Raw genomic sequence first — 26,720 nt, forward strand, 5'->3', positions numbered from 1 at the left:
TTGCTAAGGACAAGAAGTCAAAGTGGGTCTGAACCCACCTCCGTGCTCTTATTTAAGAGCATGAATGACGATGCTCTAAGCTACGTTCTTCGCCAATAATACTATCGGTCCTTCACTAATAATATACTACTATTTTTATTAAATTTTTTCATACTTTATAAATTGTGTATTATTTGATTAAATCTGTAGATATTAAACGTAGGGACTTTGATTTCAAACTAGTACTAGTAAAATTTAACACCTCTGTCTTGGTCTCTTAGTTGTGAGATAGGTTGCGTTCATAGTCACAAATCCTGCTATTTCTCTCTCTCTAAAAAAACGCTTTCTCTCTCATCCACCTCTTATCACACACTCGACGCCTATCTAGGGTTTACAGCAAAGCACTGGCGGGATCCCACACACCAGATCTTAGTCCAAAGATTTAGATAATTCGCGCAATTATTAAACTCGATAATTGACCTTTCAATCACTAAAATCAGCCAACTCCATGGCGGAAGAGCAATCGTCGGCGGCGGCGGCGAGCTCCGCTACTGGTACGGCGGCGGCGCTAGGACACTCAGTCATACCAATAGTGAATAAACTGCAAGACATCTTCTCTCAGCTCGGAAGCCAGTCAACGATCGAGCTTCCGCAGGTGGCAGTGGTGGGAAGCCAGAGCAGCGGCAAATCCAGTGTGTTGGAGGCGCTTGTTGGACGCGATTTCCTTCCGCGTGGCAATGATATCTGCACGCGCCGACCGCTAGTGCTGCAGCTGGTCCATAACAAAAGTAAAGGCGACGGAACTGAAGACGAGTGGGGGGAGTTTTTGCATTTGAATGGGAGGAAGTTCTTTGATTTCAATGATATCCGGAAGGAGATTCAGGTAATTTTCTTACTATATTGTATTTTATCAAGCACTGCAACATAACTGTGCTTAGATATTGAAAATGCAACTTTAGTGAAGAAGCTGCTACCTGTATCATGTATGGAAGAGATAAGTTACAGAAAATGAAAATAGTTTGAAATTAGATGGATTGGACTTGAAGCGTGTTGGCAAGCTGATTTAAACCTAGGATACGAAGATCTTGAAAAATTTTAGGACATAATATGGCCCAAACGTCCCTTCACTGGAGAGCTTGTCATGCATCAATATGTATATATGACTTCTTACATAGATACAGGTCAGGACCAAATTTAATTGACAATAGCTAGAATACATGTGTGAACACTGTACTCAAAATTTAAGCACATTATGTTAAGATTTGGGGGTAGTGAGTTGCTCTTTTTATGTTCCTTTGAAGGGTTCTGGGGAAATAGTTGAATTGATGGGAAATGATGGAAATTCTGAACATATTTTAAAACCTAGAACTTCTTATAGTTATATTCCTTTCTCTTTTGAATTGCAAGTATTAATGAGTTCTTGCGTGTCAGTGACTCAGTAATGCGTATCTGTGGATGCTGCTAGGGAAAATGCAATGCTGGTGTTTTTACAAGTCCATTATTTCACTGGTGACTTGATACTATTTTAAATTCTTCATTTTGTCATAATTGCACCTAGATGAGGACAACTTCTGGTAGAAATAGTAACTTGGAATATGTAAGATTAGCTTCTGATGGCTTCTATTTAGTTAATAATCCTAGTATAGTTGTGTCATATTGAGTGTAGGCCCTTCACAGATTTGAATGTGATGCATAGTTTTCTTAAACGTATTTGATCATCTTAAATGTTGTTTAGGCTGAAACTGATAGAGAAGCTGGGGGAAACAAAGGTGTGTCGGACAAACAGATCCGTTTAAAGATCTTCTCCCCCAATGTTTTAGACATTGCACTTGTGGATCTACCAGGCTTAACTAAAGTTCCTGTGGGCGATCAGCCATCAGATATTGAAGCTCGCATTAGAACAATGATAATGTCATATATCAAGCGTCCAAGTTGCTTGATACTGGCTGTAACACCGGCAAATTCTGATCTGGCAAACTCAGATGCACTTCAAATGGCCGGAATGGCTGACCCTGATGGTATCTTCTTCAGTCTATACTCTTCATTTTTAATCCCCTCTATATAGTCAGCATCTATCTAGCATGTACTCTAGTGTTAGTATCTGTATTCTGGGAATTATGTTTTCAATTATGTACCTGCAGGTTATAGAACGATTGGGGTAATTACTAAGGTGAGAATCGTGAGATTTAACATCATAATTATATTTAATTCCGAGTTAAAATGTGCTTTTGTTCTCATCTGGGTGGCGCTTTGCTGTTTCAGTTGGACATTATGGACAGGGGGACTGATGCTCGCAACTTTTTACTTGGAAAAGTTATTCCACTTCGCCTTGGTTATGTAGGTGTTGTTAATCGTAGTCAAGAGGTGATTTTTCTTATTCTTACTGACCATTTTGTTACCTGTTTCTACTTTCTACACAATATGATGTTCATTAAATTCCTTATGTTAAACCTTTAGAATTTTGTTATCATGCTGTCATTCAGAAATAGAATTTTAATATTCTTATGTATTCCATATTTTTAGGTGGTGACTGAAGATGCGTGTCTTGTTAGGTTCAGTTGTTTTGGTGCCTGTTTTAGTGCCCCTTATTTTCTCCATTATGAAATTATTGCCTGTAAATATCTTTACGGTATATGCCTAACTGGTGATTTAAATTAGTCGCCAGAAGGTTTACATGCTTTAACTCCAATAAAAGTAGAACCATTGCATAGTACTAGTATCGACCTTTGAGGATACTTTAATACAATGCAGATGCAGTATTTGTTGTTGATGTGAATTCTTAGAGTTGGTCTAAGAATATTAACTTATAGTGCCTCCGATAGTTCCCAATGTATAGAGAACAATTGACAGGACTTCATATGGGAGAGAAAGAGTGCGGTGTTTTATGCAAGATGCCAGATGGAAATCGCAAACACAGCTTATGCCATTTATGATTATTAATTGTGCAGGATATTCTGTTAAATCGGAGCATCAAGGATGCACTTGTAGCAGAAGAGAAATTCTTTCGCAGTCGCGTATGACCTTGATTTCTTTAGCTGAGAGCTGATTTCTGGAACTAATTCTTATTTTCTGATGATTAAAATATATGTTCTGCAGGTGTACAGTGATCTTGCTGATCGCTGTGGGGTACCTCAGTTGGCCAAGAAGTTAAACCAGGTATATAATGGTACATTGTGTCCTATACTCCTATTCATATATTATGTGAAATGTTCTTGTATGTATCCTTGAAAGTAAATATATTTTCGACGTGTCGTGTAGTTTCTGGATAACTGGCTGCTTAATTTATTCCAGTCTCGGTAGTTGGTGATTTCTTTTATAATCCTTGCATGGTTTTGCTTCATATTCGTTCACTTGCATGCTTATTACCTGGGTTCCTAACTGAGCAAAGACCTGCCAATGGAATGACATGGTGCATTTCCTTCAGTTTGTGATTTAGTTTGCTTGTTGAAGCTCGTGGATGCTCAAATGCTGTCTGTCTTATTTAAAATGAATTCAATGAAAATTAAGATATACCACTATACTTAGAGCTGGGCATATTGGTGTTGATGCTTTATGAAAACTAACAGGTACCTTTGAGTTTCGGCTTTCCCTGATGCTGGCTTTGTTCTTGATACAGATTCTTGTTCAACATATTAAGACTGTTCTTCCAGGATTGAAAACCCGCATTAGTGCTGCGCTGGTCTCTGTTGCAAAAGAGCATGCTAGCTACGGAGAAATTACTGAATCAAAGGTTTGTTTGTATTCTTGATGATTGTGATTTGACCGTATGTATGGATGTTGGTGCTATACTGCCAATTATCTTGATCCTAATATCTGACCTTTTGATGAACAGGCTGGCCAAGGAGCACTGCTGCTGAACATTCTTTCAAAGTACTCAGAGGGTAAAATATGCAACTGTGTACTCATTAGATAAGTAAATCATCTCATTTAATCTCCAAAGTTAGACCTTTATTACAGTCACTTATCATCATCAATTATCCCCCCTAATTGGATTTTGCACCAGCACTGCTTTAAAATTCAAAATTCTTGTATATGAGGAGGTGAGCTAGAGTTATTAGATACTACTGTATTACATAATTGATAATTCACATATCAGGACATTTTACTCTGCTAGACAAGCTTTGTCATTCCACATATGACAACATCATTACTACTCAAGTGGTCCTGCTTGTATCCGCGGTCATGCTAAAATTTCAGACATTTACTTCAACTTGTTCTGTAAACACATCAACCACTCATGACTAGACACAAGTACAGAAGTGCTTGTTTATCTTGTAGTACTGTTTTACTAATGCATAGTAAACTAATTCGTGTATTCTTCGTATGCAAACTATGCAGTTAATAATTAAATTAACTTCATAGATTATATAAAAGTTTGACCGGTAGCTTTACTGTCAGCATCTAGTGCTACTTGCCCCAGTTAGCAATTGTAATTGTCCTTGTGTTTTGTCTAAAAATGGAACAAATGTGAAAATGTCCCACCTTTGATGACCAAACATTTGTCCTTTTGCTGCATTCCTTTAAATCTCCACCCAAAAATGACTTAGTGTAAATGCTGCTTACTTGTGGGGCTTGTTTTTTGTTCAAAACAGCATTCTCCTCCATGATTGAAGGAAAAAATGAAGAGATGTCAACTTCTGAGCTGTCTGGTGGAGCAAGAATCCATTACATTTTCCAACATATATTTGTTAAAAGCTTGGAGGTTTGTGGTTCCTGTTTGATCCTTCTAAGATGTGAGATTTGTAAATTAGTCATGTTTGAGTTTGACTTTATGTTGAATTTTTCTCGAAGATTAAGGAAACATGAATATGATTGAGGTTTCTGTACTTCAGTATTCCTTTGTTTTGTCAACTTGTCAAAACTGGAAGCTAATAACTCTGCGTAAAGATTAGTGCAGAAATACATCAGAATAAAGTGATCAAAGGTAGACACACTTGCTAAAAAGCAAAACATGTTTGAACATGTCAGAGCTTGCATACTTCCCCATCCATTGAAACTACGCAAAAATTAGTTTGGAATTATGTTGCTCTGATGATGAGATGCTGAACACATTTTTTTCTGCAAGCTGTACTACCTTCTCTAAGATGCAGTTTTTCTTGAGCTTCATACTTATGGATGTTTTATCCACTCAATTCCTTTGTATATTTTCTATTTGCTTACTGCACTCTTTCTGCAGGAAGTAGATCCCTGTGAGGATTTAACTGATGATGACATCCGTACTGCCATCCAAAATGCAACTGGTCCCAGGTCTGCATTGTTTGTACCGGAAGTAGGTTTTTTCTCCACCTTGTTTTTCTATTTGTTCTGTATTTAACATCTAGGGAAAGCTTCAAGCGGCTTTCATTTTGTGTTTTTTCTTTTAATGTTGTATTTTCTGTCATGCCAAATAACCTCAAACACACAGGTTCCATTTGAGGTTCTTGTTAGAAGACAAATAGCTCGCTTGTTGGATCCAAGTCTTCAATGTGCCAGATTTATATATGACGAGTTAATGAAGGTATATTTATACAAAGTACCTTTTGGATCTGCCTATTGTTACCTTTTGTCATTTTTATTGAACATGTTATCTGGGTGTTGTTTATAGATGAGCCATCGTTGTATGGTTAATGAATTGCAACGGTTTCCTGTCCTACGGAAGCGCATGGATGAGGTTATTGGTAATTTTTTGCGAGAAGGTCTTGAGCCTTCAGAGACAATGATTGGTCATATAATTGAAATGGAGGTAATGTGCATCTGGGTGTTTACCTTTTCTTTTTCATACCTTAACATACTTTTGTTTGCCTCATAAAAATGCCGACACTGCATATTCTCTCTCATCTAAGGATTTGATACAGAATATGCTTCATTCTTCCTCTAGTGCCAACTGTCTGTTTTATTGATGAACCTGTCTTATGGATTCAGTATAGATAATATAATCTCTTTAATATCATGAAAAAGTGTAAGCTGCAGAATTCAAACAATTATTGGAATATGTGCTTGATGTTTTGGAAATGTGAATACTGATTTGTGAAATGTGTTATTTCCTGTCAATGTTGCTCAACTTAGAACAAAATCACGTGGAAGGTTTTAACCATAGTTAATCTGATCTAGTAGTGGATCTTATGTTAGTAACGATTTCCAGTCTAATGAATCTAATGTGATGTGGGATATGAAGGGACTGAACCTTTTTTATGTAAGGAAATGGTTAAACATTTCCTATCTAAGGTGATTTGGGACATGAATCGACTGAATCTTTTCATATAAGGAGAGAGTTGAACTTTTGCATACAATATATTCATTTTCACGAAACTTGTGATTCATTTTCTTTGCTGAAACATAACTACCCTATTTATAGATGGATTATATAAATACTTCCCATCCAAATTTTGTTGGCGGGAGTAAAGCTGTAGAGATAGCAATGCAACAGACCAAATCATCCAGGATTGCAGCACCAGTTTCAAGGCAGAAGGTCCACAATTTTTGTACTGATGAGTTACAGGCTTACAGCCCCCTCCAATTCCTAACAATGTCATGTTAACTAATATATGGTTGCCATTTATCAATCAGGATGCAGTAGATTCAGATAAAGCACCAAACTCGGAAAAAAATCTAAAGTCCCGTGCTATTCTTGCCAGGCAAGGGAATGGAATTGTCCCGGAGCAGGTGAATTTTGTACTGGTTCCCAAAGTTCCCGTGGATCCGCAATTTTTTTTTAAAAGTGATTCATTTTTTCTTTCCTTGGCAAAAAGGGTGCTCGGCCTGCTGCAGAATTAGAGAAAAATTCCTCATCAGGTAGAATTGTAATTTATTTCTACGTGTTATTTCAGGAAATTTTTCTGTTTGAATAAACTCTGAAAATCTGATGAAACCAACCCCTCAGAGGAGTAAGAAAATACTGCTGGAATCCTTTTCTCATAGATTGTTTTGAAGTTACCCTGTTGTCCGACATCAACTTAGTAAAGATCTTGTCATCAATATATAAGTTTGGGCAACCCTCTCCCTTTATTACGCCTTTTAAGGGGATGATGGGTCTAATAGACTGCTAACAAAATCTGTTAAAATATACTCCCTCCGCCCCAATAAATATGAAACGTTTGCTTTTCGGCACTTGATTTTATGTAGTGTTGTTTTGTGAGTTAGAGAATAGAGAGTCTAGCAAGAGAGGGAAAAGTATAGATAAAATTATTTCTATTTTAGGAAATGTTTCATTTTTAATGGGACAACTCAAAAAGGAAAATGTTTCATTTTTAATGGGACAGAGTGAGTAATTACTTTCCAAACCAATTGGTAAATAATGGTTAGGGTTGTAACCAATTTTTCTTTCCATTTTTGAAAAAAAGTCCATTATGTTCATTAGTTGCACTCCCTCTTCCTATCACTGAAATGAAAGTACTATATTGTGAGAACTAAACACGACTTTCAATTTTTAGCCGGGAAATGTTGTTGAACTTCTGATGGTAAGAAGTACTCCTATCGTAAGAACTGAATAAAAATTTTAAAAAGGTTTCAACCTATAGTCTTGAATTCTGTTTGGAGGATCCACGTTTCTCTATCTTGAGAACATTTTTTGGATTTTAGATAGAAAGTTGTTGACTGTTCGCCAAGCAATATGGATCTAACGTTTTTAATTGCATATTCAAACAGGCAACAATGTTGGCTCATCTTGGGGAATATCTTCAATTTTCAGCAGCCATGACAGTCGTACCACCATAAAAGAAAATCCGACCAGCAAACCATTCAGTGAACCTATTCAGACCATGGAACAGGGCATCTCAATGATTCATTTGAGAGAGGTATATCCTCTTTGGTCATCAGTTGCATGCTTTGGAGATGTTTTTTCGTTGCCATCTAACTGACTTTGTTATTATTTTATAAGCCTCCTAGTGTATTGAGGCCCTTGGAAACCCACTCAGAACAAGAGGCTGTGGAGATTGTTATTACAAAGCTGTTGCTGAGATCATATTATGATATCGTACGGAAGAACATCGAGGATTCAGTACCAAAGGCTATTATGCATTTTTTGGTATTCTAATTTCTTTTGCTTAGGTTTTAGTTCAATTTCTACCGTTCTCTTATTTTTTGTGAATATCTGGTTAGAGATGCAGCTGCCGTCTATGTACTAGTCTCATCTGTTCTGTTATCCTTTTCTTTTCGCAATCACTATAAGTACTTATGTAAACTGTGTAATTGATGCATCTTAAGCTGCAATTCCTTGATCATAACCGGACAGGTGAATATTTCTTTTCGCAGGTTCACCATGCAAAAAGAGAGCTTCATAACGTTTTCATAAAAAAACTTTACCGGTATGTCATGTTTCCAAACTATGGTACTTGTAGATGATGCACAAGAAAAAGTAGGATGAGAATATATGGTGGAAGCATGGTAATGTTAAATTTAAGAAATTGTAAATCAGCATGTTGCAAAAAAGCCAGACAAAGAAGGGTAGATTGCCATAGTAAGAAAATGTTTTTTTTTTGGTTGATTTTACTCTCAACCTATAACAAGAAAATTGGATGAGAAATTCGACTGACAGTCTATTTCCTTTTTCGTTCATTATTTCACTGTTGTGACATTTGAATATGATATGATGGCTGTGTTAAATTGTACTCCGTACTAACTTCTTTCCCCTCCCTCTTCCCTTGTCTAAAGCACTTCTGTCCTCTCCCGAACATTTATATAGCTAATGCACGTTCTTGGTTGTGTTTGAGCAGAGACAACTTGTTTGAAGAAATGTTACAGGAACCTGATGAGGTGGCCACAAAGAGGAAGCGTACCCGGGAGACACTTCGGGTCCTGCAGCAAGCATTCCGAGTAAGTCTTTGAAATTGCAGATCTTAGCTGATACTTATCTTTGTGGTTTAGACTTTATACCATGGGGTACACATGTGAAAAGGTGCAGAGATCACCAATTTAATCTAGCTTGAGTTTACATACTAGTGGCACCATCCTAGCCTTATTTAAATGGATGTTCATATCTTTAGGCATGCTCAGCAATTTCTCATTGTCGTTTTCTTGCTTTACCCCCAACGTTTTCAATTATGCTGACAAAATTCCAAGCTTTGAAGTTGAGTGGGCCCTTGCACATAAATTTTTAGATGATGCATATCCCAGGTTCTTAAGACTAAATAGTAAAACCATATATATACTCTCCGTTGACACCTAGTTTGTATGCACGAGGAAGTAGTGCTACTTTCCAGTGGCTCTGTAATTTCTGAATAGGTGGCTTGCGGTGCTTAACAATAATACCTTTTTTTTGGGTGCTGTAGACATTGGATGAACTGCCACTTGAAGCTGAAACAGTTGAGAGGGGTTACAGCCTGAATAATGATCCAACAGGTCTTCCAAAGATCCATGGGCTTCCAACCTCATCTATATACAACGCCAGCAGTGGTTCAGCCGAGTTATACGGTGCGTCGCCAAAAAACTCCAAGTCACGCAGGTCATCGAACTCTGGTGAGCTGCACTCACCTTATTATCCAGAAACCAATGGTAGTGGACGCAGTTCGATATCCGGTCTTTATTCAACACCCGATTTTTAGGTTCTTGAGGACTGCTGCAAAACCACTATGTGTCATTAAGTGACTTGCTATGCGATAATCACGGGCGATAGCCAAACGTGCTCTCTGGGTCAGTTCTGTGGAGTCGGTATTCATAACGTTCAATTAAGAATAACTAAATTGACCACTTATATTTTTTTGATATCCCTCCTATTATATAAGTGACGGTTGTAGAAGTATAAGTATTTGCTTTTTACGAAAAGCTTCTAATAAATAAAGGAGCTGTTTGGTGGGCTCTAGTCCAACAGTGGCAACCTTTCTTTCTAGAACAAGGGTTGGTTGCAAAATGCTATTTTTCTGACAAGCTTTCAAACAACACTGTATAGTACTACCGAGTCTTTGTAATTTCATACTACTAGCTATTCGTTTGTTTGTTATTTTTTGATTAGATTGTCAACTTGTCCCATTTTCTATCTGAAGAATCTCAGCAGCGATGTTTGTTCATTTGTTTGAAACATCACATTTAAGTGCCCATTTGTTCACTGAATTTTTGCCTTGCCATCTTGCATTTTTTAAGTCTTGCGTGATGGAGGATATTGATCAACATTTCTTATCATTTGTTATTCTGTGGTGGAAATTATGTTTCGGGATAAGCTCATCGGGAAGAAATCAAAATGCTCAGTACTGAAGCAAATTATCTATTTCCTAGTGTTTCCTGTACATGATAATGTCACCCCTGTGTGGATCGACAATGGTATGGTTCCGCCCAGGCAGGCCATTGGGCACCTACATGTTGATCAACATCATCCTGCACACAACAGTTATTCAGATCATGGAGGAAATCTATCTTTCTGTAACTGAATTCCACCAAGAACGGATCTGATCATCAGAGTTAGCTGGGATCTTGAATTTGGTTCCAGTCCTGCTAACCATAATATACATCAATAAGATGAAAATATGATCCCCCATAATGCCATCGACTGTGATAAAGACATGGAAAATGTGAACATGTATTTATTGATTAGAGAAATTTCTTCAGTGATGGAATACATAACATAATACTACTCCATAAGCTCATACTGGTTATGGTTGGCCAGTATTTGTCGACTATTTGTTGAAGTTCTTGAAGTAATAACCCCACTTGACAACCAAATGATTATGCAATTAAGTCAAATTCACCATTCCATGGTCGTGGCTTAGACAAATCACAACCAGGTTCCTTCTATTCACAGTGAAATATTCGTGACAATATATGCATGCAAACAGCACGTGTGTTCACCATCACCTAGATGCAACTAGATGCACCAAATTAGTATTAGGTCCTTTCTCCTACGAGGAAAAACTAGTGTCACAGAATATGTTATGCAAGTAGAATGCAGCACAAAGGTACTTTTGGCAAAGTTAAAAAAAGAGAAATGAGAACAATCACCTGCTCACCAAGATTTGCAGATTGATGCTCTATTCCAATTGCTGAATCATCAGCAATTCTTTCAGTAATACCAATCAACTCCTGAAAATTTTTGAAGATGATGCAGTTGGATCAATCATGAACATGTTATCATCAACCAACTGAAGTGACCTGAACATCAAATTGCAAATGCCACCCATCAAATTTAAACCAAACAAGCAACTCAGTAAGATTACTATGTTTTTCTAGCTTCTCAGGCCATAGTCATCAGGACTGCAGTAGAACTGTGTAGCCTTTTTGTTTCATTACCTGCTACAGACAAGCAACAACTAAAATTTGTGAACTATATGAAGGCGATTATGTTGAAATACTTAAGGGGCATTCGTCATGTAGTGCTGACAACATAGTTAATTTGTCATTAGCTTGGTCCCTTTGCTGTAGAGAGCGAAATATACATATCAGTATACACCCCAGTCAGTTCATTGGGAATATTATTTTGGATTGATTATTATTGAGGAAGCCTTTGTATCATGTACTCGTGTAGGACACTATATGCTAACGAAAACATCTCTGTGCTCTAGGAATTGCTTGGCTCTGAATAACTCAATGAAGGATTTCCAGACTCCATGAAAGCCTACTTTATCTGTACAAGGAGTTCTATGTCCAGCAAACTGTCCAAATGTTAATCTAAACATATTTGGAGCAAGCTGGAAAACTAACGGAACAACTTTTTGACACATTTCTGGATGGGGCATCAGATATGTTTCCTCCAAAAAATATACAGATTATATACATGAACTTTGTGGGAATTTCCAGAATGAGGGTTATATTAAAAAGGTGCATAAAGATACTTTTACTACCTCATCCTGGTTGCAGTATGAATCAGTTGTTTCATTAGCATGAGGACTGCATTCTAGAGATTCCTGTCAGATGATTATATAGTAAGCTATATATCTTAAAATGAGTGCTGAACTAGGGTGTTGCAAAACGACCAAAAATAACAGATAATAAAGTTTCCCTGATACAAACTACTGTGGAAAAGCAAATTGAAAATTTAGGAAGTTAGGAACTCACAAACACATCACATACTAGTTCATTTTGTTCGAACACATGTTCACCTTCCTTTGCAAGATCTCTCAGAGTACCCTAGAAAGCCATTAAAACCAATATAAGATAATGAGAAGTGCTGTACGATAGCATGGGAATATTTCCAAAACAACGATACAGAAAATTAACTTTTAAAAGGTTAACATATGTGAGTGTCACAGGGTCCCAAAAATTAGCACCTTGTTTGCCCACATTAATCCACAAGCATTGCATAGTGTTCTTGGACCTTCTGGACCCCGACGCATTGCTGGAGTTGAAGTTTCCCAAACTCCACAATGTTGACATCTATGCACACTAGTTCCAGGAAAGAAGAGTCTCATATAGAAGAAGTAAGTTCATTCATCACTGACTCAGGCCTATTACTATAATTTATCAGGCTAGATTTAGGTTATGCGAGGACTGAGGAGACAGAGGTGAGAAGATCTAAACCTCATTATCAGTATTCGGTAGGTGATTAAGCAGAAATCAGAATCAAACTAAGTTCACAGTTACTAGCAAGTTAGGGAAAGCTCCATACTCACACTGGTACTGGTTGAGTGCTGTTGCCGGAATCCCAATTATCATCAGATATTTTGGACATATCCTTAACAGAAGCAAATTGACCATTTTTCTGAAGCATCCTAGCGGATATTCAACGAGAAAAAAGAATAAACTATTGAAGAATGAATCATGTTCATCTTGAGGAATCAAAAGAAAATGCAGGTAGCAGTAACAACATGTTACACAAGACAAATAATTGGCATTTGGCAATATTTCCACACAAGTCACTGTACCATATAGGCACCATATTATTCATTATGACCTATATATGGCTATATGGGGTGATGAGTTGAATGAATTTTTTTTTTCAGGAGATATGCACCATTAAAACACACCTACAACAGCTACCATTTCATCATAAACTTGTCTGGAAATTTTTATGTTATTGTAGCCATTCTCATAATGATTCAGTAGTAGCTTTACACAAAAGTGAGATCAGTTGAAAACTAAAATTACCTCTGAGCAACTTCTTTCCGGCAGGAGTATCTCATCTTCTTATCAAAGCATCTCTCTTTCCGCTTCTCACGAAACCTCAATAATGACGCGATCCTCCGAGAAACTGTAGGCTGGCTCAAATCATCATCTACACCCTATTGGCCCAGTTCACACATCACACATCATGCTTGTGACTTAAAAGCACTGCATCAAAAATCTTTAGGAAGCTATACGGCCACACCTATAGTTATAACAGAAGTACCTTATCATTTATTTGTAATAGTAATTCAGAGCTGGGAATACTGGTTGGCATCTCCCGACCTCCCAGGAGCAACAGCACTGCTTCCACCTAAAAATTAAGTAGTTTATGAGCTTCGGTTCCAATTAGCTAAAAACATCTCATTATATCTTCATTTTACCCGTTGCTTTAGATTCATAAAGCTTTTAAGTAAGAGAATGTACTTCCAAACAACACCAAAGACATCATCAACATTCAACAACCCGGTAGAAATAAACACAGTGAAACAGCATAAACACTTAAAACAGTAGAAATACAACTTCAATAATTGATAATCTCTGTATGTAAAATCTGCTAAGTAATCAAGTAAAGGTTATTCGAAATTGAACGTTAACTAGTGAAGATATAAACGAACCTTTTCCGGAGTAACAGCAGGAAACACGTAGAGTTGGCCTTGGAAAGAAATGGTGAGCTCACTAGTCCTGGCTGTCGGCGGCAGCAGCAGCAAGGACTGACTATTTACCGCCGTGGAAATTTCCTCCGTACTGACCATCGCCAAATCGCGGGAGCTGATGTCAAATCCTCCGCCGTTCTCATGCACTCTTATAGGCATGCTCGCATACTCAAACGGCATCCATGCGCGAGTGCAGGTAATCCGTCAGAAAAAGAAAGGGAAGCGAATTTGAAAACCCTAGGCCCAAATAGACGGCGGGAGAATTTGTGCAGAGGTGAATACTTGGTGCCTGCTAATTAGCGGGTGATTATTGAATCAATGATTAACTTTGCCAATAGCTATCTTTTTAACATTTCTCGGTTGATGCCTTAGTAGAAGCCCCAGTGAAAGCACCAGTAGTTGCCAAATCATCATGCCCTATATTTCTGCTGGAGTCCTAGTGCATGCCTTATCTCTTATCCACTTTTCATTTCAATTTTAAATCATTATTTTTTAATTTTATTTTTATTTAAACTAAAATACCAAAATATATTATATTAAACACCACAAATGCAAAAAATAAAAAACTACATTACTAATTTAAAAGTGAAACTACATCATATACTTAGCTTAAAAAAAAAACAACATTAAAACTAAAATACTAAATTAAAAAAAATCAAACTAGTCATCTAAATTTGGTGCGTGAAAAGCGAAGAAAAATGGAGTATTTATAGTGTTTTTAATTAGGATTTATATAATTTATAAAAAAAAAAAAAAAAAAACGGGAAATGATAGGGCTCGGGCATCGGCCTGCAATGGGCGCCCGATCTCACGCCCGATGGATCGGGCAAGAGATGGAGCGCGACCGAACTTTCGGTCGTCTTCGGGCATGCCCGAGACTTGCAATGGATGCCCGATCATGCCCGAGCCCGATCTCGACCGATCGGGCGTGAGATCGGGCATCAATTGTGGATGCTCTAATGATTCTGCTCAATTTTCTTTTCGTTTTTCAGTTCGGAAAAGGCGTAGAATTAAAGGTGCATTGGTGATGTTTGTTTAAGTATAAATTATTGATAAACTCCGATTTGCAAATAAATAAATAAATAAATATTTGTGTTATCATGTTGATTTCTCAAAGTTAAATGTTTGTTTAGTTTCACAATATTGTTTACATTGTTTTTAATCTATATAGAGAAGAAATTGTCTTCTAAGAATAGGATTTTGTTGAACATCAATCACGATCATCCATAGAAACGTCCAGAATATTATATCATGATCATCAACTAATGATAGATTTTAGCCAAAAAACAATCCAAGATGTAAAATTTAGAAACTGTTTTAGTTTGAACCATCTGAACTAGAAGTGATAGCTCTCTTAGAGCATTCACAAGGACTTCTCCACGGACTAGCACTAGGACTTTCTAAAAATATCTTCTGCCACGTCACTAGGACTTCCCACCTCACTGTCACATCACTAGGACATCCATTACACAATAGTGGACTAACAATAGGACTAGTTGATGCCCTAGCCCACAATAGCGGACGAGCGCACGGACAAGGAGACGGACGTCCGCCTTTTACGAAGGACGACCTCTCGTCCTCCTGGGACGTCGGTCACCCGCTTGCCGCCCACAACAGTGGACTAGCACACGGACTAGCGGCTAGTCCACTATTGTGGATGCTCTTAGGTTCTTTCCCCAAACTCTACGTGATTTTGATCCGACAACACGACTTTATCGTGGAGATGGATAGCTAGAAAAATGACAGATGAGCTTGGAGAAGTTTATCTACTATCATGCCAATTGCCAACAACTAAGAAATTATATACAGTATATAAAAATTAACTAAATGAGGGTAGGTGAGACAAAACTATAACATCAATTTCATTGCATATTGATTTCTATTATGCAGTATGCAACAAAAGAAAGCACGTGAAATTCAAAGTTGTTATCATCATCAAGAATCAGACACCAAATCTACCTAGTGAATTTAAAATTCCAATCATCTTCATTCACGCAAGTGATTGAACAGCAGGACAAGGAACTCCTAAAATCTTGATTCACGTGAAGTGTTTCTTATAACAACTGCAAAGTACAGTTTGAAGACCATTCACACACAAAAATGGAAGCAAAAACTTACCATATAATGATGTTTCCATGGCTGGCATTTGGGCACATGATACTTCGAGTTATCGAAGCGACTAGCAGCAAAAGGCGTGTTTGTTTCATATGTTTCCACCCCAAGAAACCTGCAGAGATTACCTGCCATTTCATCAGCTCTTATGGAGCTTGTGGAGATCCAAATGCAGCCGGTGGATGGACTAGCCGTGGATTGTGAGGCAACTATGGATATCCAGCAAGTTCAAACACCGCTCCTCAAGAAATCATACGACATGTTAGCTGAGCCATTTGAGCATCTGGTTGAGAAGGTCAAGCCAGATTTAATAGTCCTTGACTTTGCTGCATACCGAATCTTAGAAGTTGCTGCCAAATACGGCGTAAGCACTGCGTTTTTCAGCGTGTATACAGCTGCTACATTGGCTCACATGGGGCCACTGGCTGAGCTCAAGGAGGGAAAGCAGCATCCAAGTTCAGAATGCTACACACAGCCACCGGATTGGATTCCTTCTCCCCACACCGAGGAGTATGAAGCATGGATGGTGCACAATATACACGTCGCTGATGCATCAGGCTTGTCCACTGGCCAACGTTTGGCGAAGGTCGTTGAGGGAAGCAGCTTTGTGTTGGTGAGAAGCTGCGAAGAGTTTGAGAGCAACTACTTAAATATAATTCAACAAACATTTCAGAAGCCAGTTTTACCTATTGGCTTGCTTCCTCCAAAAAATGAAGAGAGCAAGAACGCATCAAGCTGGGCCGACACATGCAAATGGCTCGACGAGAGAGAGTCCAAGTCAGTGTTATTTGTAGGGTTCGGGAGCGAATACAAGATGCCCCTTGAGCAAATACACGAATTGGCATATTCAGTTGAGCTTTCAAGATTACCTTTCCTGTGGATTCTAAGGAAGCCAAAAGACGTGGATACTCGGGATTTACTGCCTCCTGGTTTTGGCAGGCGCACACTAAGCCAGGGTCTGGTTGTTCTTGGTTGGGCACCTCAGCAACAGATACTCGCCCATCCAGCGATAGGGGGATGTTTTTTCCACTCCGGCTGGGGAACAAGTATAGAATCTCTTGCTCATGGCCACCCACTAATTCTTCTCCCCATGTAGCAGGCCAAGGACTCACTGCTAAGCTGTTAGTGGAAAACCAAGTTGGATACGAGGTCCCCAGGAACGAGGATGGTACATTTAGTCGGGGCGTGGTTGCTGAATCCATAAGACGAGTTCTTGTAGAAGAACAAGGCAAGCAGTTGAGGCTCAAGGCAGCAGAGCTGCAAACTGTCTTTGGCGATCATGAGCATCAAGATAATTTATGGAACATCTCAAAAACATCACTACACAGAAGCAAGTGTAAGAAGATATCTCAGTGAAATGCAAAGACCTACAAGTTGTTATGCCTTACATATCTTTCTGTTGAAATCCATCTCTGTATCCACAACTACAACCTTTTTTCAGCTTTTGGCAATATTAAACTGGCCTCTTTCAAAGAATTTCCAAGGAAAATCGGAAACTAGAAACTAGATTGAACCTAATAAAATGCATAAAGTAAACATTCTGACTAGTTTATTTCAATACTCAATTAGCATAGAAATTAAAGGCACATATAATTAGTAAGTTGAGTTGGAACTTGGAACACACCCCATTTCCATCCATGGTTATAATGCAAAGGGCTTGTTCCATTACACATGAAAAATACTTAGCAGAAAGTTATCGTCTTATTAGCAGCTACTATAAAATGCAAAACCGAAGCAAAAACTTGAAGAATCTGGTAAACTTGAACTTGTATGAAGCTGAGGAGGAGCATGCATGTACTAATTTCATCTGCTGTCAACCATTGGAACCAATTCACAACTCGCATTAGATACGTCATTGTTCACCAGCACTTGCTGCACTTAGGTCCACTGACAAATCAAGAACCTAAACCAATTCATACGAGATTGAAATCATATGAATTAGTTATACTATTCTTTTATTATTTTGACAATATGTCTAAGCTTTACTGTCACACTCACCTTTCCAGTTATCTTGGTGTACATAGCCAAAACATCTTCCACAGTGGACTCAAAGTGTGTGGATGGGTCATAACTCTGCAATGCCATAACATGAAAATGTGATCATGATGTGACAAAGAGTGAAGCAGAGAAGAATGAGACGCGTACCATAGAAATATAACAGTGGTCAGAATCACAGTCATTTGTAGGTTGGTATCTGTCATAGGTTTCATAGAATATCTCATCAACTGGTCCGAGAAGGTCCACCCCGGGCTTCAGCTCAGCCTCCGGGTCGTCAGTTTCAGCTTCTGTCAAAACGAAAGCTATGTATTTGCCTTGTGGCGCCACGTTGTGATAGTATGAGCAGCAGAATAGATACCTAAGACAAATAAGAGATACACAAGTAAATGCTCCTACATTAATCAGAAAATAAAAGGTAAATTGGTTAGAAAACATACATGTCTGATTTGCGGCCCAGCTGCTTCTGTGGAATGATGACTTGAGTTGAGTGCGACTCTTGAGTGTCTGGGATCGGGTGGCTCATTATAATGACAGCACGCGCAACCTTCCCTACCTTCTCAACCTGAAATCAGAATTTATTTTGAAAACTATCTCCAAACTATATGTATGTCTTTGCTGATCACAAAGCCACAGAATGTTACCTTATCGGGTAAATATGAGGGGTCGCAGACAACTTTCTTGCACTTAGCTGTTTCTCCTTCAGATGTAACTCCAATTGCTACTCCATCATCATACTCCACCTGCAGATTGAAAGATAATTATCATGTCTCTTCACAGAAGAAGCCATGAACGAAGCTAGGATGTAACAACGAGTAGTTCTTGGAGGAGAAATGCATTGGATAGACAAGGTATTCAGAAAGTAGAAGAACTGAGAGATTATATAACCTTGCAGTCTGGCTTGCTTAGCATGTAAGTCCCACCATAAACTGCGCTCAGACGAGCAAATGCCTGTTTATTAGAGCATCATAGCAAGTCAAAACCATGATAACAACAGTATACATGTGAACTGATATGCAAAAAGAAGCAAACCTGAGGCAACTCTCCCAATCCGTACATAGGATAGAGGTAAGGAGATCCAGATTGAAATCTTGCCAAAGACTCTGCATACAGCTATTGTAGAGAAGAAAGTAGTAGTTTTCAGTTTAGAAACACTGTGATACTACTTATTTTATCATAGTATTGTACAGCAGAACAATGTAGACTGCAACTTTATTGAATCTCTCTACCTTCATTCTCTTCACAAAAGTCACTGCCGGTTTGTCCAGGTATTCATCGCTAAAATGCAGAGCCAGAGCATGGCCTATAAATTCAATCGTGTCATCTTCCAGTTCATACTTTCTGCATATTAGAGCACATGAGGCTGTCAGTCGAGAGTTCAAATTAGAAAAGGCAGCACATAACTATGATAAATTAGCGTTCCATTTCCAACATCACATAGGTTAGGATCAGGCGCCAATATCTGTTGATTCCTTATTTAGAACTTGGTGTAAATGGCATTGTGACAGAGTGATGCATAAGTGTGAGAAACGAACGAGATAAGTTCTCTTGCTGTAAGTGTGTCCAAATCCATCCCATGATGAGTCTTGGGATCAGTCTCATCAAAGTCTTGAACAAAAACAAAGAACTTGCGCGCACGCCTCTTCTCAAACAGGCCCATAAGTGGGGATTTCAGTGCCTCAACATCAGTTGCCGGAACCTTGTGGATCTGCAGCATAATTTCAAGTCAAGGTTGAACGAAAAAGGCAAAAATACAGAAAGTTAGCAAAAAATCATCAAACCTTTCCTTTATTGTAGACAAAACTACCATCTACGGCCTTGAAGTTGAGGTACTTGGTGACATCCGTATGAATCAAGACACGCACCAAAGTTCCATTTGCCATCATGAACTACAATAATTACATCAAAATCTCATTTTTACCAATAGTAAACAACATAAGTTATGAAACAAATGGCTTATGCATTGCAGTTTCTATCTTGGATTCTGTTATACCTTTGGGATCATATCAACGTTATACTCTCTACTTGCACCTAAATTCTCAGGCGGTTGCTCCTCTCCCCTGAAGCGCTTCCAGAGCTACAGAAAAGGAGATATGAAATCAGAATCACTTCAGTTTGTTACATCCAAATTAGATCACATTAATGGGAGATTGTGTGACCTGAATCAAATTGAGAGAGCTGGACTCTCCTCCATAATAGTCATTTTTGTCCATGTGTAGTACCTGTTTATTAAAACCAAAAGAATGGAACTCAACAATAATGTAAAATTAGTTGTTTATTAAAGTGTACTTCCTTTCGTTCTTCACCTGTCGTGCCATTTGAATGTCCCCGAACGAACAAAAAAATTTACTTCGTTCAAATTACAACATAAAGCAGAGGTTTTTAAAAAAATCAAGAAAACTAAAAGAGCTTTCCATTGTGTGACAAGATGATCAAGTACCTATAAATTTAGTGTATGTTTTGGATGAAATATTTGATCAGACAATAACAATAGTGTGTCTGAGATGGTTAGAATAGGAAATTGGCAAATAATATAATGCAGCAGATATAAAGCAATAATCCGAGTGAGAAGAAGATACTTTTAAGCCATCGACGGAGAGAAGGCCACTGAGAATGCATTCTTTAAGACCAGTACCGAGAACAATGACGTCGTACTCTTCATCCATGTCGCACACACAAAAAATGAGGCAGAAGAGATCTCAAAAGGAAATGGAAGAATAATGTAAGGGGAGAAATGTGAGGGAGGAAAGTGTAATATTAACAAGCAAATGAAGATCCGCAGTTGATGGCCACTGAAAATATTGAACCGTATACATTAAATTTGTTTTTTAACCATAAAACCGTTATAAGTAACTCCAGTCATTGGAATTACTAGTACTCCATTATTCATTTATAGATCTCTCTCTACACAAACAGAATTTACATGTACTGCTACATTGCTACTGCACTCATTGCATATGACTACACATTGTCTGCTTCTTCTCGTGGTATAGTAACACAAATTATAGTATTATGCAATTTATTGCGTGTGATTGTAGCTACTATAAATGGATAGACGAGTCAGTAAAATATAAACACTTCATTAGATTATTATATAACATCATATTTAATTTATACTAATATGTATTGGGTGAAAGATTATTTCCTATTTTCTAAACTGACTAATAACATTTTTTATCTAAGAAAGTTACACCTAGGATTCGGATATGCCACTTGTTATTTTTAAAATAAAATGTACAAATATTTATGTTGAAAGTATTAAATATGAAATATTATCCAAATAACCCTTATAATATTTAATAGTACAAAATTGTTCCAGATATAATATAATAAAGCACATGGCCCTGCCATAGGAAAAAACAATATGATTGAGATGAATAAAAAGCTAATGCAAAATGGAATTACTACTAGTTAATGGAGTATATTTTTTTCTGGTATATAGCAGTACTAGTTTTATGTGTTAGTGATGAAAAAGAATGAAGTAGAAACCATAATATTTTTATTTTGAAAAAATATCACTTTAAGTGGGATATGCTAAAAAGAAAAAGTATGAATGAAAAAGAGGGAGTAATTTATTTATTCACGTTCATAAAAATATATTTTTTCTAGCCATTTTTAGATTATAGTATATGTAAAATATCATTTGAAGAGGAGGAGGTAACCTTTCACTTATTTCACTGCCACAGCAACTTCTGCAAACAAAGCTCATCTACAAATTTAATCACATACGCATATGATATGATGATTTTTTTCGAGTCAAGCCTGTAGTAATACACCACACGTGCATGTTAGTAGTATATATATTTCAAGAATCCAGACATTAAGGCTACCGCTCTCCTATCTTTTCTCTCACTCTTCCTCCATTTCTCCTATTTAACTCCAAGTTCTACCAAACAATTTTACTTTCACGACATAATCCTTGTTGAAGGTATCAATTTGGTGCTTTCATTGGTGTTCTCTTTCTCCATGGCTTCCCCCAATCCTTCCAAAAATCCACACACACCTCCCATCGACTTGAAGGACCTCCTTCACGCAATTTCAAATTTAGGCAATGAACTACACGCTTCTCGTGTGGAGCAAACTGCATTGCATAATCGACTTCAACTTGTTGAGGCTTCCAACTCCAACAAATTCAACGATGGCAACTCACACCGGAAGACACTCCATGGGAAATCACCTGCATCAGCTAGCGGCCTCCTCCTTCAGTCACGGCGTCTTCCTCGACGTCCTCTGATACTACTCCGCGGATACGAATCTAGGCCCCGCGATTTGCTGGAGACGACCCCCTGGGTTGGATATTCAAAATCCAAAAATACTTTGACTACTTCCTCACCTCCGAGGAGGAGCGTCTTCACCTCGTTGCTATGCTGATCGACCATCCGGCGTCCGAGTGGTTTCGATATTATCAATCGAGTAATGCAGGCAGCTCTTGGCCGGATTTTCTCACTGCCGTTCGTCAGCGCTTTGACTCTGGGTATTATGAGAATTATGTTGGTTCTCTATCTAAACTAAGGCAGACGTCTTATGTTTTCGACTATCAAACGGCGTTCGAGACCTTGTTGAATAAGGTTACTGGAGTGGATGAGTTCACCCTTATAGCTATGTACATAGCGGGGTTAAAGCAGCCGGTGCACAGAGAGCTAAATCTTGGTAATCCTACATCACTTCAGGATGCTTTTGCACTTGCGCGTGAGCTAGCGGCATGTCACGCTGAGTCTGCTGCCTTACTGCAGCCTCAACGTCGTTCTTGGAGTCCACGTGACTCACCTGTACCATCATCTGGTCAACCACCGTCGAGTTCGAGGCAACCCTCGCACTCCTCTCGCCCCAATCTTCCCGCTGATGTTGCATCTTTGCCTATAGTTCGACTAACATCTGCTCAGAAGGAGGAGAAGGCGCGCAAAGGCCTTTGCTGGTTTTGTGATGATAAGTGGGTGACTGGTCATCGTTGTCCACGCCGCTTTCTTGTCCTTGTTGGTGATGAGGACGAGGAAGATTCTGATGCAGACCCTACCAGCCAGCCAGCTGATGAGACTCTTATTTCGGCTGACATATCTAGCATTCATTCCCTTGCTGGTTCTACAAGTCCACAATCACTCAAAATTACTGGCTTTGTGAATGGAGTGTCGGTTCAGGTCCTTATCGACGGTGGAAGCTCCCACAACTTTCTACAACCATCAGTGGCTGAGAAGCTAAGTCTTACACTGCACCCTGTTTCACCTTTTCGAGTCTATGTCGGAAATGGTGACTCTCTACGTTGCTCTTATATTTGCAAATCCACCCCTATTTGTTTGCAGGAGCATATGTTCGAGATTGATTTATACGTTCTTTGTTACGGAACGGCCTTCGGCAAGGCTGGGGGAGGAGACTGAGCTTCGCGTGGAGGACACAGATGCTGACACAACGGAGCAGCAGGAGCAGCCACCGGCGAGGCGCGAGCGGTCTGCCCGGCGGCAATCCAAGAGGACGTCGCATTACGGTGATTTTGTGTCTCGATAGATAATTACTAGTTATTTTAGAGTCTTTAATTATTGTATTTTTCCTTTTTGAAGCACAGTATTTTTAATTATTTATTCGTTGAGTGACGTTAAGCTCCTTTCCGGGTTTTCTTTGTTGATTCTTTTCCGGATCGTAGGTCGAATCAACCCTAGGGTCCTTAGTATAAATATGTGTATATTTTATTTCCCCATTCAAGAAATAAAATATTTTCACGCAGCTTTTCTTCTTTCTTGCGCAAAATGCAAGTAAACCTAGTTCGACGCCGAATTGATCGACGGGCAATCGCTCCCGCGACGTTCGACGCGGATTTATCATAGTTGGGGAACTTTTTCCTAACAAGTTGGTGCTTTCATTCTCGTACTCAGTGGTACCATGTCTCATTCAGGATCGATGCGTACGGAACCTGCGACGATTCTCGGATTGGGGCCCCTTCCGACGGTCACAAAGCCGTTGGACGCTGGCGCGCTGGCGCTGGAGCATGTGTTGGCGTCTCTGGCCAGAGTGGAGGCGCGTGTTGAGGCAACTGATCGCCGTGTGGCTTCGTTCATTCCGCCGCAGCGGCCGGAGCCAGAACCACCGTCATCAGGGGGTTCTCAACCACCGATCTATACCCAGGCGATAGGGGTTTCGCACTCGTCGCTATCGCGGCCTATGTTCTCGGAGGCCTTGTTGGGGATCAGTCAGGGGTACACACAACCGATTATGCAGCAATGGGGCAGTCTGGGTTTGGATCCCTCCGGGACGTGGCAGCCACCCCCTCCTTCGGGTATTGGACTCTCGGCGGCTATGACTCAGTCGTCATGGGACCCACCACGGGCTGGATTGGGGGGGCCTTTGGCTCTACAGCCGTCATGCTGGGACAATCCGGCTGCACGTCAGAATTTTGAACCTCAAAGGCAGTTCAAGATGCAGAAACCGAGGTTTGATGGTTCCGAGGTAGGTAATTGGATCTCCAGAGTTCAATACTATTTTGAACATTTGTTGATGCCAGAGGAACACAGGCTTCACTATGTGGTGATGCTATTCGACCCGCCGGCGTCAGAATGGGTATTCAATTATCGCGCGAATAACCCACAAGCGCGCTGGTCGGTCTTTCTAGAGGACGTGCGTCGTCGTTTCGACCCTCAGTATTTCCAAAATTTCATCGGCCTGATCGCGAAGCTTTGTCAGACAGGGTCATTAGCCGAGTATCACACAGCTTTTGAGATGATGCTTAATCGTGTGCGAGGAGTTCCGGAGTTTGTGTTGCTGCCAATTTATATCGAGGGATTACAACAACCTGTTAAAAACCAGGTCAAACATCAGAATCCCCCCTCGGTTGCCGCGGCTATGGCTTTGGCGATAGAATATGATTCCTGCTTGGAGAAGTCGCCGGTGACGTCGGGGTTTAAGAACCGGAATTGGCAGAACAGGGAGAACCGCCAGCAGCAGCAGCACTCGCAGCTGCCTTCGTCCACCCCCTCCTCTCAGCCGAATCGAGCAGCGGCGCCTAAAGGGTCGGAGTACTCCAAATTGCCAGTGGTGCGAATTTCGGCAACAGAACGGGCGGAACGCACGAGGCTGGGTCTGTGTTGGTGGTGCCCAGAGAAGTGGGTTCCTGGGCATTCCTGCAAAGGCAGATTTCTTGTGTATATGGGTGAGGATTTGGACTCGGACGAGGAGCTGGAGGATACACCGGATGATAAGAAAGATGACCCAGTTATTTCTGCAGACCTATCTCATATCTACGCCTTAGAGGGCCGCCAAAGAGAGGAGGCTATCGAGCTGAGGGGATTAATCGGGGCCTCAACGGTCAGAATATTGGTGGATACGGGGAGCTCCCATAATTTCGTGCACCCCTCGGTGGCTGAGAAAATGGCGCTGCCGTTGCGCCAAATTCGCCCATTTCGTGTTTACGTTGGAAACGGTGAGTCTTTACTATGTTCTCACACAACTATCCAAACTAGATTGGTTATTCAGAAACACGTTTTTTTGATTGATTTCCACATTTTGCCTGTGCATGGTCCCGAGGTGATTTTGGGGAGAACTTGGCTTAAGCAACTGCGACGGGTGACTAGTGATTACGTGGAAGGCACTTTGGAATTTCTTAAGAATGGGAAGCGTGTTTGCCTCAAGTTGGTGCCCCCAGATGCAGTTGCAGTCTCCCTTTGGACTTTCTCTTCCCTGCTCACTCTGCAGGGCGGCCCAGAGTTATTTGAATTGGTGCAGTTGCCGGCGCATAGTCAGTCGACAGAGCCGGAGACACCCCCTGACTTTCCCTCGGACATTGCAGAGGAGATTCAGAGCGTGTTGGTGTCACACGGGGCGGTATTTGGACTACCCTCTGGGATGCCTCCGAAGAGGCAGTTTGACCACAGGATCCACCTAGCACCGGATTCTAAGCCGGTTAACGTACGCCCGTTCGTTACCCGTACTTTCAGAAAAATGAAATTGAAAGGCAGGTGAAGGAAATGTTGGACGCGGGCATAATTCGGCCAAGTCAGAGCCCCTTTTCGTCCCCGGTCCTGCTGATCAGAAAGAAGGACGGCTCCTTTCGCTTTTGCATTGACTACCGTGCATTGAACGCGGTAACAGTTCCGGATCATTTCCCTATTCCGAAAACGGACGAGCTCTTCGATGAGCTGGGGGCGGCGCGGTTCTTTACTAAGCTTGATTTGCGGTCGGGCTATCATCAGATTAGAATGAACGAGGGGGATGTTTTTAAGACGGCATTTCGGACACACGACGGTCATTTTGAATTCTTGGTCATGCCTTTTGGCTTGACAAATGCCCCGTCAACATTTCAGGCTGCGATGAATGCCATTTTTCGACCATTGCTCCACCAGTCGGTAATTGTGTTTTTCGACGATATTCTCGTCTACAGTCCTTCCCTGATGGCTCACGTTCGTCATCTACATGAGGTTCTATCTATTTTGAAGGCTAATCATTTTTATATTAAGTTGTCAAAATGCACGTTTGCTTGTGCCACAGTTGAGTACTTGGGACACTTGATCAAGGAGGGACAGCTTAAGGCGGACCCGGCCAAAATTGAGGCGATGGTGGCATGGCCCGTGCCGAAAACGGTGAAGCAGTTGCGAGGTTTTCTAGGCCTCACAGGGTATTATAGGCGTTTCATCGAGCATTACGCCTCCATTGCGGGTCCTTTGACGGAATTGTTGAAGAAGGACAGCTTCGTGTGGTCGGAGGCTGCAGATGAGAGTTTCTCCGCCTTGAAGACAGCAATGTCTTCAGCTCCGGTGCTTCGTTTGCCAAATTTTGAGCACACATTTGTTTTGGAAACGGATGCGTCAGATTTTGGAGTTGGTGCGGTGCTTTTACAGGGGGGCCATCCGTTGGCTTTTTTTAGTAAGAAATTGGGTCCTAAGCGACGCGTGGCGTCGACCTATCATAAAGAATTGTATGCGATCGTTGAGGCAGTACAAAAATGGCGCCAATATTTACTAGGCAGGGAGTTCGTAATTCGCAGTGATCAGAAAA

The 26,720-nt window shown here is 40.1% G+C and overlaps 4 protein-coding genes and 1 pseudogene across 15 annotated transcripts; 3 read left to right on the forward strand and 2 right to left on the reverse strand.

Moving 5' to 3' along the window:
• Positions 1-262: 262 nt before the first annotated feature.
• LOC125185507 (dynamin-related protein 3A-like) lies at positions 263-11,476 on the forward strand. 3 transcript variants are annotated; one of them, XM_048082045.2, is made up of 21 exons: positions 263-862; positions 1,715-1,997; positions 2,121-2,149; positions 2,242-2,343; positions 2,928-2,993; positions 3,076-3,135; positions 3,596-3,709; positions 3,812-3,860; positions 4,572-4,681; positions 5,156-5,248; positions 5,384-5,476; positions 5,564-5,701; positions 6,314-6,427; positions 6,526-6,621; positions 6,708-6,750; positions 7,603-7,751; positions 7,835-7,981; positions 8,209-8,261; positions 8,670-8,769; positions 9,225-9,411; positions 11,445-11,476. In XM_048082045.2, exons 1-21 carry the CDS (start codon positions 488-490, stop codon positions 11,459-11,461), a joined length of 2,418 nt encoding a protein of 805 aa, XP_047938002.1. In that variant the 5' UTR covers positions 263-487; the 3' UTR covers positions 11,462-11,476. The 3 variants fall into 3 exon arrangements, with proteins under 3 accessions (XP_047938002.1, XP_047938003.1, XP_047938001.1); XM_048082046.2 differs by lacking the exon at positions 11,445-11,476 and adding an exon at positions 9,498-9,903; XM_048082044.2 differs by lacking the exon at positions 11,445-11,476 and having other exon boundaries at positions 9,225-9,903.
• On the reverse strand, positions 10,121-13,961 carry LOC125185509 (GATA transcription factor 19-like). 10 transcript variants are annotated; one of them, XM_089063997.1, is made up of 9 exons: positions 13,599-13,961; positions 13,208-13,294; positions 12,967-13,100; positions 12,488-12,622; positions 12,150-12,264; positions 11,953-12,009; positions 11,724-11,786; positions 10,893-10,965; positions 10,121-10,377 (listed from the first exon to the last, which is right to left on the reverse strand). In XM_089063997.1, exons 1-9 carry the CDS (start codon positions 13,815-13,817, stop codon positions 10,286-10,288), a joined length of 975 nt encoding a protein of 324 aa, XP_088920123.1. In that variant the 5' UTR covers positions 13,818-13,961; the 3' UTR covers positions 10,121-10,285. The 10 variants fall into 10 exon arrangements, 7 of the variants coding, with proteins under 7 accessions (XP_088920123.1, XP_088920129.1, XP_088920118.1 ...); XM_089064003.1 differs by having other exon boundaries at positions 11,938-12,009; positions 12,488-12,580; positions 13,599-13,959; XM_089063992.1 differs by having other exon boundaries at positions 11,938-12,009; positions 13,599-13,959.
• Positions 13,962-15,686: 1,725 nt separating this feature from the next.
• LOC125221241 (putative UDP-rhamnose:rhamnosyltransferase 1 pseudogene) lies at positions 15,687-17,202 on the forward strand (annotated as a pseudogene).
• A 74-nt stretch (positions 17,203-17,276) lies between these two features.
• LOC125224226 (guanosine nucleotide diphosphate dissociation inhibitor At5g09550-like) lies at positions 17,277-20,463 on the reverse strand. The gene is made up of 13 exons (XM_048127590.2): positions 20,324-20,463; positions 19,904-19,966; positions 19,738-19,821; positions 19,526-19,633; positions 19,280-19,452; positions 18,974-19,085; positions 18,777-18,857; positions 18,633-18,695; positions 18,389-18,487; positions 18,185-18,309; positions 17,895-18,105; positions 17,748-17,822; positions 17,277-17,652 (listed from the first exon to the last, which is right to left on the reverse strand). Exons 1-13 carry the CDS (start codon positions 20,408-20,410, stop codon positions 17,602-17,604), a joined length of 1,332 nt encoding a protein of 443 aa, XP_047983547.1. The 5' UTR covers positions 20,411-20,463; the 3' UTR covers positions 17,277-17,601.
• Positions 20,464-24,149: 3,686 nt separating this feature from the next.
• Positions 24,150-25,688, forward strand: LOC148933254 (uncharacterized). The gene has a single exon (XM_089059758.1). It carries the CDS (start codon positions 24,150-24,152, stop codon positions 25,686-25,688), a length of 1,539 nt encoding a protein of 512 aa, XP_088915884.1.
• The last annotated feature ends 1,032 nt before the right edge of the window (positions 25,689-26,720 follow it).

This window comes from Salvia hispanica, chromosome 1, assembly GCF_029641045.1.
Source record: "Salvia hispanica isolate PSC_SH4W2 chromosome 1, Shi_PSC_v1, whole genome shotgun sequence".
NCBI classification, from domain to species: domain Eukaryota; kingdom Viridiplantae; phylum Streptophyta; class Magnoliopsida; order Lamiales; family Lamiaceae; genus Salvia; species Salvia hispanica.

What these genes read in the sequence shown, in the direction of transcription:
- LOC125185507 (XM_048082044.2), top strand. Translation starts at nt 488, where the DNA reads ATGGCGGAAGAGCAATCGTCGGCGGCGGCGGCGAGCTCCGCTACTGGT. An exon ending in TCTTTCAAAGTACTCAGAGG is followed by an intron (nt 3,861 to 4,571) that starts GTAAAATATGCA and finishes TGTTCAAAACAG; the next exon opens with CATTCTCCTCCATGATTGAA. An exon ending in ATGGAATTGTCCCGGAGCAG is followed by an intron (nt 6,622 to 6,707) that starts GTGAATTTTGTA and finishes CTTGGCAAAAAG; the next exon opens with GGTGCTCGGCCTGCTGCAGA.
- LOC148933254 (XM_089059758.1), top strand. Translation starts at nt 24,150, where the DNA reads ATGCAGAAACCGAGGTTTGATGGTTCCGAGGTAGGTAATTGGATCTCC.
- LOC125185509 (XM_089063992.1), bottom strand. Translation starts at nt 13,817, where the DNA reads ATGCCGTTTGAGTATGCGAGCATGCCTATAAGAGTGCATGAGAACGGC. An exon ending in CTGCTGTTACTCCGGAAAAG is followed by an intron (nt 13,295 to 13,598) that starts GTTCGTTTATAT and finishes CTTAATTTTTAG; the next exon opens with GTGGAAGCAGTGCTGTTGCT. An exon ending in GCATCAATCTGCAAATCTTG is followed by an intron (nt 10,378 to 10,892) that starts GTGAGCAGGTGA and finishes TATGGTTAGCAG; the next exon opens with GACTGGAACCAAATTCAAGA.
- LOC125224226 (XM_048127590.2), bottom strand. Translation starts at nt 20,410, where the DNA reads ATGGATGAAGAGTACGACGTCATTGTTCTCGGTACTGGTCTTAAAGAA. An exon ending in CTGGGCCGCAAATCAGACAT is followed by an intron (nt 18,106 to 18,184) that starts GTATGTTTTCTA and finishes TATTTGTCTTAG; the next exon opens with GTATCTATTCTGCTGCTCAT. An exon ending in ACCACTGTTATATTTCTATG is followed by an intron (nt 17,823 to 17,894) that starts GTACGCGTCTCA and finishes ATGGCATTGCAG; the next exon opens with AGTTATGACCCATCCACACA.